Genomic DNA, 12,307 nt, shown 5'->3' with positions numbered 1-12,307 from the left:
GCTGTGCATGATGGAGGCCATATAGATTATTATTAATGTTTCATAAAATTTTTCTTAAGTTGGGGTTTTGGTGCTAAATTATAAGCACATTATCAATGTATCATGTATATAAAACAATTTGGTTTTCATAAGATAAGTCACAAAATATAAATTCATATATGCTGCCTGATACTGGGCTGCCCATGGGCACACTCCTACCTGCAGGTAAGACTCTCCTTCAAATATGAAGAAAGATGAGTGACATATGAGGTGCTAGCTTGAGAATATTAGAATGATTTTATCTAATGTAATGTATTCTTTCTTATGATGTTAAAATGTTGGTTTTAACACTGTAAGCCATAATGTTTCAAAAATTGCAAATACTTTTGATAGTTTACAACTATTCTCTTTAGGTTGATTTCATTAGACTAAAATTGAACAAGATTTTTCATATTTAAAAAATAAGAACATAACAGGTAACTGTTTTTAAATGTTGCCTGTTATGTTCTTATTTTTTAAATATGAAAAATCTTGTTCAATTCCACTCTAATGGAATCAGCATAAAGAGGATAGTTGTAAACTATCAAAAATATTATATTTGCAATTTTTGAATAAAACATTGATTTTAATGGTCTAAGAGAGAATATGTTACATTGTAACTTTACACTAGATCATTATTTGTTATGAGGTGCAATTAACTTACTTATTTCAAGAATGATTTTTTTGAGGATCTTGGACATACTTGAACAGATAGTCCTGCAGATTATAAAAGCATGGTTTGATCTTGATTGATAGTTATAGAGACTTGTTAAACATTAAATCACACACTGTAATGTATTCATCATTAACTAAAAAGATGCTACCAAATCGTTCCATCAAGGTTTTGGAATCTGTTACAGTTTGGTGATATGTATCAGTATAGTTGGTTATGAATTTTTGAAAGTTCTTAATCTTTATTGTGGGTGAAGGAGACTTATTCATTACTAGTGTTACCATCCATCTGGTTTTCACCCGGACAGTCCAGGAATTGACTCACTATCCAAGTGAACTATTAATTTTGTCCGGGAATTTCATAGAAATTGTGAAATTACAATGAAACAAAGTTCTTGCAAATATTTTTACAAATTTACACTATTTTAACAGCAAAAGAACTCACACTCACTGAAACTCATCTGCAATTCTGCCATATTAGTCTGTTTATGCCGACATGTGGCGTGCAACTTGTCGCTTTTTTTTTTGTTTACATATACGATTGTGCATGTCTCAAACAGAGCTAAGTTATCTGTACCTGTTCTTTCTTAATTTATGTTACCTGCGTTACTCCTAAGCAAGTCCCTAGTCCCTAACTTTAACTGATTTAGAACTGGCATGCATGTTATTCTTCACATTGTTAAATGACATTGCGCATGCGTCAAGAACTTCTGTTCGAACAAACCTGACCTGCTGTCCAGGTCAGTGATTTTGAAAAGGTGGCAACACTATTCATTACATATCTAAGAAGTGTTCCAAGTTTAAGGATCTTTACAAAAGCAAAAATTTGAGGTGCAGATGGGGCAGGAATGCTAGCCTTGTGCATCCTTGCCCCCTAAGTTGTGAGCTAGTTTCATATTGGTTAAACGTATGACTGTTATGTAAAAAAGAATCCCATGCACATTTCCATGCATTCATTTCATTGATGTATTGTAAGATGCTTTCCTGATACGACTTTCTTTCTTAAGACTATATCTTTGGGTTTGTATACTTTAATAGCAACTACATTATTGAATGCTAACCATTTTTTAGCTGAGAGGATAGAATTCCATACAGACACATTGGCTAGTTGAAAGGAATAACATTGTGGAATGGATGATGTCCACAAGGAGTTTTATAGATGGAAAGCCATTTTAACTTTGTGGAATAAAACTTTTCACTCCCTTGACTTGCGATTTAAGGAACATGCATTTTCTGTAAGAAAGTGATTACTTACTACTTACTGCCAGGCTACCTTTGCAATACAGAACAATGTTCAGATCATCTTAAAAGAAGCTGTCATCTTACATCCACATGGGAGTTTGCCCACTTCAAACTTATATATTTTCATTTTTTCAAGATCAATGGCCATTAATTAATTACAAGGATATACAGACCATCTGCCCTACTTGGAAATCTTTTACAAAGTATCTTAATTGAGATCTGCCATCTCTTTACAGTATAATCAATATTTTATTTGAACTAATACATCATCTGTTACACATGCTGTTGCATTCAATTACATCAATGTTCTTTTTTATTTAAAAATTTTGTTCTAATTATTCTCATTGATTAAATTTAATAAGTAAAATCTGATGATGACCATTTAAGGTTGTTAAAAATGCTTGTCTGTTAAAGTGTTTTCTGCTGCTGGATTTTGGGTGTAAATATTTGTTTGAATTTTATCCAGTTGTGAGCTATTTATTTATATCAACAAATGATGCTAAGTCTACAATTTTTAATATGCTTAATTCAAAAGATTCAACTTATAAAAACAACCTAGAATGAATATTGTTTTTAGAGAGTTTGTAGAAAAACATGATGGTTATGTTGAAAATGACCAATGTAATTTGTTTTTTGTTAATAAAAAATTTAATTAAATCTTTTCAAACAACTTTTTGATTCACTTTTATATTATGTAAATGCTTATTGATTAATGTTTTAAAATCAAGATACAGTAATTTTTTCTTGATCACTCTGTATTATCTGTAAAGAATTATATGATATTAAAAAGTATTTGTTGTAATTTTATAATATTGGATTAATTATGTATGGTTATATGTCTAAATTAATAGTTCTGGAAGAAATGATCAGATAGTGGTCCAGGTAGTGTAACTAGCAATGCATCTGCACAATATACAATTCTTGCATATTGTGCAGATGCATTTCAAACCAGAAATTTCTAAATTAAATTAATTTACTGTAATTATTAAAATTAATATGAGATGATGACTTAACAATCTACTTCTAATCAAATCAATTATTAATGTAGCCCAAAAGTAGTCCAATAATTTTGGCAAGATTGTTTGGTTTAATTGTATTAATAGTTCTGAAACATGCTATTAGTAGAGATTATTAGATAAAACTAAGAAATAAAAGCAAAAAATGTATTGAAAAATAATAAACTTTATGCTAATTAATATTAAAAACATTTTTAAATAACTTCCCCCTCTTAGAAATATCTCATTTCTTATAGAAACCATCTCTGAATTTGAGAATTACTAGTCTATATAATTTATTGATTTTAATATGATAATTTTAACTTTTTAATTATTAAGAATGCTACATTTTTCAAAATTAGTATTATAAAATTAATAAATAAAAATCAAAACATTTAAACAATCCAGCAAATCATTTTTTAATATCTTAATATTAAAGGTTTAATTGTTTAAAGGTTTTTATTTTTATTTATAGTGTAGTTCCAGTACGAAAGTATTTTATTTATATAAAATTAATAACATATTTGAAAATACTCCTATAAAAATATTAGTAACAACTTATAAAATTATTAATTTATACGTTAATATTGAAGAATATAAGCAGTAGCTTTGTATGATGCTTCTAAATTAATGAATTAGTAAGATGGATAAAATTAATTGAACTAGACCTTTATTAAAATATTTTGAATATTTAGAATGATGATCTTTAATTTTTTTCTCTGCCCACATCTCCAGAGTTTTATAAATGCATTCTCATATTTCCAATAAAAATGTGTTTATTTATTTATTTAATTTAGGAGCTAAGATTATCTTATGTTTGCATGTGCATTTGTCTAACTTAAATGCATATTAGCTTAAATAATTATGAAATAAAACTTATATATGTCATATTCATTATATTCCGGATTAATGATTTATGACAGAAAAAGCATATAATTATGTATTTAAGTTTAATATTGGTATGTTTATTAAGATCTTATTTAAGAAAATTAATTTTTCAATGAAGAAGCAAGAAAAAAAGAAAGACCTAAAACTTCAATTAAAGAAAATAAAACAAAGTTTTATTTTCTTTAATTGAACTTTTGTTTATTTTGTTCATTAATTGAAGTAAAAAAAAATAAGAAATTATCCCTCAGAAACGATGTCTTGCCCCTTAGGTGCATGCACCCATATCAAGAACCTGTGATTCAGAGCCATGTTTTTTTTAACTCCATCGAACCAGCTACGAGACAAAATAGTTATGAATATGTGGTAAATTGGCATTATTAGTTTTTAGATCTTTTATATTCATGTATTTAATAGTATGATAAAATAGCAAATAAAAAACAAAATTTGTTTTCCATTTCTATTCATAATAAAGATTTTGTAATATGTTTTTATTAATTTGTTGTCAATATGAATTTTTAAGAGAAATGATTGAAAAAATACAAATACAATTTAAAATACTATTAATAATGATTAGTTTGATTTTCAAATTAAGGAAAAAATATCAGACAATTTAGGTACAGTGAAGTTTCCTTCCTAAACTCTGTCTATCTATCCTATCCATATAATAATGCATGTTCAAACATTATATTTGCAATAACTGTGTTTAAGATACCTTTTTACATTATCATCTGTTGTGTAAGTTAAAAAATATGGGGGCACTAGATTTTTTTTTTAATCTCAAAGTGGGCGATAGTCGAAATAAGTTTGAGAACCTGTGGGCTAGATGGAGTGAAAGATAATTTATATGTTCTAATGTTAATTAAAAAGTTTTTAATTACAAAAATGAAACACTGTATCTCAATTCTATTACAATACAATAAAACTTGTAAATTCCTAGTAATCATTTAATTGTTGATCTTCAGTCTTGATAAATAAATTTTTATGAAATCTAATAACAAAATAGTGTAAATAATAAGAACATGAATTGACATTCATTGATATTACATGATTATTATCTAAATGATTTGAAAAAATTTTTCTTGGCAGAAAATTACATCTGCAATTAAATACAGTAATACCCCGAACTTACGCGATAGGTGGGACCGAGTGATAACTGCATAAGTCGAATTCGCATAAGACAGGGTATAATTTCGCAATTTGTGTAAACTTTAAGTTGGATGTATGTAAGCTAATAAATGTTCTCGTTAATCTTATCTCGTCTTTTGATTCGTTCACGGTTACAAGAAATCACCATATAGAGTCTCTCACGTCTCCGTAGATATAACAAACACAGAAATAAATAACACAAAATAAATTGTAGCTATGTGTCGATTTGGCACGACACGTCCGAACATGTAAGCTGAACAATAATGTGGGGGGAGTGAGTAATCAAGAGTTGCATGGCGCTCAAACAAAAGACGAATCGACGAGATTTGAAAATTGCGTAACTCCGGGTTCGCATAAGTCGGGGTAGCATAAGTTGAGGTATTACTGTATTTAAAACTTAGCTATTTTATAAAATTTTAATAATTTTTACTTCATAAGTAGATATCAAGTTCATTCCCAATAATATGATACAGTAATTGTTTTTTATTTTTTTGTGTTATAAATTAGACTAAAATAACAAAATATTTATTTGTGATATTTCAATGCAATAGTGAAATCACTCTTTACATATAATAATAATAATAATATATACAATGGGTGATCGGTTAATTTAATGAACATAATCTGTTTCAAGACTTTTCGCTATCCGAATTGTTCGTTAACCGATTATTGATTTACCATAGGTTTTAATGGGAATTTAATTAATTCGTTCCGGAGACTCCCAAAAATAAAAAATATATACTTTCTTACTACGTTTATTTATATGTAATAATAAAAATACATACATACACAGTCTTGCATTTTTATTAGTCATTTTTTATCCATTTGAAAGGGTTAAATAATCTGTCTAATGTCGATTGCTTTTCTCTCTTCAGGATTTTTCTTAAGTAGTTATTAATAGCATTGCAACTGTAGAAATCCCCAATCCTCAACCTGGTTTGAATGTCATTCTATGATCATTATTTTGACATCTTCCTACTACTATAAAAGGTCTTTAATAACAGATATCAGCATTAATCCTCTTTTTCAGAAGAAAACATATCTCGCCGAGTTTCTTGGTGTTCTTCATTCAAGAGTTCTTGGCGTTCTTCTGTCGTCAGATCCGTTTCGGATTCCATTATGAACTCTTCGATGTTCTTTATATCTCAGATGTGATTTTTGTTACTCCTTTAGCTGCTTGAGTCTTCTTGATAATACAGTATCTTTCTTAGATAAGATTTAACTACGGCCTACTGTAGACCTGTTCAAGCCATACTGCCCAGAAACATTAGGCATCTTTTGCCCACTCTCTACCTTTGCTATTATACTCTGACCTTTCAAAAAGAAAAACAGACACAAAACTTAACGAGTGCCTACTCGACAGTCTCGCGAATACAAAAAAGAATTATTTTGTCAGAAAAATAAAAGGCTGGAATTACAAGGGAGAGTTTGAAAGTTCGGAGGAATACTATTCAATCGGTATATATCAGCTTGAGCATCGATGTCGACGTCTCCCACACTCCGAAAGGTTTTGAATTGTTGCCCGAAGACAAGGGAAGACCAATCGGTATTCATTATTTTACATCGCTTCTTCTTGTATTTGTTCTATGGGGTGTTCGTTATCCGATCATGTGTTTATTGTTTGAACATAAAAATCTTTCATGAAAGTGTTTGTTATCCGAGCTGTTCGTTAACTGATCACCCACTGTATATATATATATATATATATATATATACAGTGGAACCTCGGTATACGACCTTAATTTGTTCCTGGTGTTTGGATTTATACTGAATAGGACGTATACCGAACCAACCTTTCCCGTAAGAAGTAATGAAAAAATGATTAATCCGTTCTCATGTAAAAAAAAATATCTGGCTTTAAACACCTCGCTTTCTTGGCTAGTTCCTGCTTGATTTTTCATGAGATCAGCATGCATCTTTTTAGCTTTCTCACAAATAATTGCTTCTGATATGCTGTCGCCAGCACACTGTTTTTCAGTATTCCAAAGCAAAAGCAATTTCTCAACATGATCTAATGTCTTCGATCTATGTTTAAAAATTGATTTAACTCCTTTTGCAACGTTAGCAGATTTAATAATGTCTTTATTTTCCACGATTGTTGATATCGTCATTCTCGGAATACAGTATGCAACAGTTAAATCTTGAACATGCATGCCACCGTCATATTTCTCAACTATCTCTTTTTTCAGTTCCATTGTGATTTTAGTCACTTTTTTATTTTTCTGTTGCCTTTTTGCAATTCATGATTAATAAAAATAATAACATTTTACTTACAAATTAAAAGAAATTTAACAAAGTTATAAACTGTGGCACAGCGAACGTCTAGTCTGGTCTAGTACACTGATAGTGCTACTTGTTCATAGATGGCATGTATAATTGAATTAAGTCGTATACTGAACAAAAGTCATATACCAAGCAAAATTTGTTTCGTCCAAACAGGATGTATTCCGAATTGAACGTATTATAAAGCAGACGTATACCGAGGTACCCCTGTATATATATATATTGTTATATGTAAAGAGTGACTTCACTATTATATATATGTATGTATATATTTATGTTATTTAACATTTAATCTCTCTTTTAATTTTTTAAAATTAGATTTACTAGTTTATTAATCAAACATAATTAATATGACAGCTATTGATTTTGTAACAGTGATATAATTTAAATTCTATTTTTAATAAACCTTACTTAGAAAAATACTTCATTGCATTTATTTAAAAAAAAAACTATACATGATTATGCTTATCTCTTATAGAGGCTAGCAGCAATGACTGTAAAATTTTATTAGACTTATTTTAAATTATATGGAGTTTAATAGTCTGTAAATGAAGTAGCAAATAGAAATATCTGGAATTGAATATTTCATAATAATTTAAGAAATTAGAACAAAAATTTGTTGTATGATTCTATCTGATTTTAATTAAATAAATCTTTATTATTTATACATCTTAAAAAATTAACTCTAAAATACAGCAATTAATCATTTGGTTTTAGTTTAGTTTGATTAATGATGTATTTATTAAATTAAGTTTAAAAAGTATTAAAGATAAACCTGGCTATTATTCTTTATTTTCAAAATAACATTTATTAATTTAACAATTATTTTAAAAATAATTGTTAAGTGAAAAATTTGAAGAAAAATATTTAACTAAATTGTTTAAAAATATTCATATATAAGATATTTGAATATTCTTAATTAAAATAGCATGAATAAATTTAAATTCAAGATCCTTTCTCATATACAGTAGAATCCAGTACAACATACAAATAAAGCAAGCAATACCCTCAAATTATGTCAATCATAGGTAAACATCTTTTTTTCAACTTATAGGCCAAGGTTTAAACTTTCATAAATTGTGTGATAATGCAGGTTTCAATAATGTGATTTCTTATAATGGGTAATGAATCCCCTGCATTGTAAATTTACTCTCGGGACTTTACTCTATTTGAAAAAAATATTTATTTTAACATTTATTAAAAATAATTAAACTAAGAAAATGATTAATTATATTAATTTTTTAAATATAATTCTAACATATTCTACTTTTGTTAATGGATTTTAAAAAAACTGAGTATTATGAGGCAAGTAAGCAGTGATCTGAAATGGATATACAGTACTGATAATGTTTAAAATAACTTCAACTTTAAATATAGAATTAATAAAATTTAATCTATATAAAGTATTTAAAATATTTTTTAGATGTATCATGTTTTTAATATAAGAGAAATTATGAAAGAGATATTTTTTTGTTTTTTTTTTTATTACTTTACTAATAATAACTTAAATATATAAAATTACTTGTCCTGACTAACTGACTGACTGAATGACTGATTCATCATTGCCCAGAGCANTGGTCTAGTACACCGATAGTGCTACTTGTTCATAGATGGCATGTATAATTGAATTAAGTCGTATACTGAACAAAAGTCATATACCAAGCAAAATTTGTTTCGTCCAAACAGGATGTATTCCGAATTGAACGTATTATAAAGCAGACGTATACCGAGGTACCCCTGTATATATATATATTGTTATATGTAAAGAGTGACTTCACTATTATATATATGTATGTATATATTTATGTTATTTAACATTTAATCTCTCTTTTAATTTTTTAAAATTAGATTTACTAGTTTATTAATCAAACATAATTAATATGACAGCTATTGATTTTGTAACAGTGATATAATTTAAATTCTATTTTTAATAAACCTTACTTAGAAAAATACTTCATTGCATTTATTTAAAAAAAAAACTATACATGATTATGCTTATCTCTTATAGAGGCTAGCAGCAATGACTGTAAAATTTTATTAGACTTATTTTAAATTATATGGAGTTTAATAGTCTGTAAATGAAGTAGCAAATAGAAATATCTGGAATTGAATATTTCATAATAATTTAAGAAATTAGAACAAAAATTTGTTGTATGATTCTATCTGATTTTAATTAAATAAATCTTTATTATTTATACATCTTAAAAAATTAACTCTAAAATACAGCAATTAATCATTTGGTTTTAGTTTAGTTTGATTAATGATGTATTTATTAAATTAAGTTTAAAAAGTATTAAAGATAAACCTGGCTATTATTCTTTATTTTCAAAATAACATTTATTAATTTAACAATTATTTTAAAAATAATTGTTAAGTGAAAAATTTGAAGAAAAATATTTAACTAAATTGTTTAAAAATATTCATATATAAGATATTTGAATATTCTTAATTAAAATAGCATGAATAAATTTAAATTCAAGATCCTTTCTCATATACAGTAGAATCCAGTACAACATACAAATAAAGCAAGCAATACCCTCAAATTATGTCAATCATAGGTAAACATCTTTTTTTCAACTTATAGGCCAAGGTTTAAACTTTCATAAATTGTGTGATAATGCAGGTTTCAATAATGTGATTTCTTATAATGGGTAATGAATCCCCTGCATTGTAAATTTACTCTCGGGACTTTACTCTATTTGAAAAAAATATTTATTTTAACATTTATTAAAAATAATTAAACTAAGAAAATGATTAATTATATTAATTTTTTAAATATAATTCTAACATATTCTACTTTTGTTAATGGATTTTAAAAAAACTGAGTATTATGAGGCAAGTAAGCAGTGATCTGAAATGGATATACAGTACTGATAATGTTTAAAATAACTTCAACTTTAAATATAGAATTAATAAAATTTAATCTATATAAAGTATTTAAAATATTTTTTAGATGTATCATGTTTTTAATATAAGAGAAATTATGAAAGAGATATTTTTTTGTTTTTTTTTTTATTACTTTACTAATAATAACTTAAATATATAAAATTACTTGTCCTGACTAACTGACTGACTGAATGACTGATTCATCATTGCCCAGAGCAAACTGCTGAACCTAAAGAGGTGAAATTTGGTACACAGTTAGGGTACGTCATAAAAATGCACACTAAGAAGGGATTTTTCAAAATTCCCTCGCGGGGAGAGAGTGAGAGGATTAAAGCTTAACTGGAAAAACAGCTTCTACTGTACTATTTTCGATGTGATTATTCTTTTTCAACTACATTTAATTTTCATTGAGTACTTAGATGTATTAAATTGATAACATTTCAGACATTGTTATAAATATTTTTATGTATTTCGATTTTAAAAATGTTCGAACCATTTTAAATTCGAATTTGTTATTGCATATTGGTTCGATTATAGAACGATTGTAAACGTTCCAGAAAATTGATCAAATTGAAAATAGTTCATTTGATTCTTGGCAATTCTCATCATTCTCAGCAGTAGGTGTTATAATAGTTACTATGGTTGTTGAAATACTGAATATAAATGGGGTTTGCTTGCAAAATCTGTGCGGGCAAAGCTGTGGGTGACAGCTAGTAAATAATATTATTACTAGTACAAGTTTTTTAGTATTATTAGTAAATAATATTAAAAAACCAAATATGTTTTTTTAATATTAATTTAATTAATATATTATCACAATGTTCATAAATTTTATGTAAAATTTTTTTATGTAGAGGAAATCCTAGGCAGTAATTCTGCAATATGGTGGTCACCAGATGGATCTTCTATTTGCTTTGCCTCATTTAATGATAGCAAAGTTGGAACATTATACTATAATTGGTATGGTGATTATGGAGACCCTAGCAATATATATCCACAGCTTCAACGTCTGCATTATCCAAAGGTAATATTTTCTATTTTTTTCTTTTAAAAATATAATTGTTTATTGTTTTTATAATGTGGGAACATATTATATCTGTAATATTTGTTAATACCAATTTTACAACTTTTTTGGTATATGTACAGGTACAGTACATGTGTACATATACCAAAAAAGAAGGNATTTTCGTGAACTATTATTACTTAAGTATGTAAAAATTTATTACATTTCCTGTTGTACGAGGGTTTTACCCAATTCTTGAACCGTGTCAGAGTGAATCCGTGCTATAAAAGTACCGTGTTATACGGGGGATGGTACCAATTCTCGAACCATGTTAGAGTGAATCCGTGCTATAGAAGTGCCGTGTTATACGGGGGTTATTTACTGTATTTACTGTAGTGTGTTGTGAAAATACACTTTGATTTAACCAATTTCATTGGGAAGTAAAAGATAGTATAAAACTTTTATACTTAAAGCACTCTTTTTATTGGTTTGTTTTTGTGAAATCTAACAGCTTTATTTTTTAATAAAAAGTAAAATACATCTGGATACGAGTCCAATTTTACTTGCCATGTCCAATCACCAGGAACAACTATTTCCATTGCAGAGACAATTTTTCTTTAGAGGCTATGCCTCTGCACAAATATGCAAAACAGTTTAAAATGTCCACAGGTGACAATCCCAACACAATTAAAAATATAATATTTCTTTGTAGAAAAGGGCTGGCAGAATTACTATTTAATATAAAAAGTAAAATACATCTGGACATGGCAAGCAAAATTGGACTCGTATCCAGATGTATTTTACTTTTTATTAAAAAATAAAGCTGTTAGATTTCACAAAAACAAACCAATAAAAAGAGTGCTTTAAGTATAAAAGTTTTATACTATCTTTTACTTCCCAATGAAATTGGTTAAATCAAAGTGTATTTTCACAACACACTACAGTAAATACAGTAAATAACCCCCGTATAACACGGCACTTCTATAGCACGGATTCACTCTAACATGGTTCGAGAATTGGTACCATCCCCCGTATAACACGGTACTTTTATAGCACGGATTCACTCTGACACGGTTCAAGAATTGGGTAAAACCCTCGTACAACAGGAAATGTAATAAATTTTTACATACTTAAGTAATAATAGTTCACGAAAATTATTATTTTCGTGAACTAT

The 12,307-nt window shown here is 27.5% G+C and overlaps 1 protein-coding gene across 4 annotated transcripts in view; it reads left to right on the top strand.

Annotated features, from left to right (window-relative positions):
* Positions 1 to 12,307, top strand: part of LOC111625970 (dipeptidyl peptidase 4-like) — a 251,743-nt gene that overhangs the window by 136,112 nt on the left and 103,324 nt on the right. For all 4 annotated transcript variants that reach the window (XM_023369230.1, XM_023369229.1, XM_023369231.1 and 1 more), the window contains one exon: positions 10,985 to 11,154. In XM_023369230.1, coding sequence (XP_023224998.1) covers positions 10,985 to 11,154 — 170 coding nt within the window. The remainder of the gene's footprint in view (positions 1 to 10,984; positions 11,155 to 12,307) is intronic.

Source organism: Centruroides sculpturatus, unplaced genomic scaffold, assembly GCF_000671375.1.
Source record: "Centruroides sculpturatus isolate CEXI.00-Female unplaced genomic scaffold, Cexi_2.0 scaffold63, whole genome shotgun sequence".
NCBI lineage: Eukaryota > Metazoa > Arthropoda > Arachnida > Scorpiones > Buthidae > Centruroides > Centruroides sculpturatus.
The sequence above is the reverse complement of the archived record's forward strand: the minus strand, read 5'-3'. Positions and strand labels throughout refer to the sequence as shown.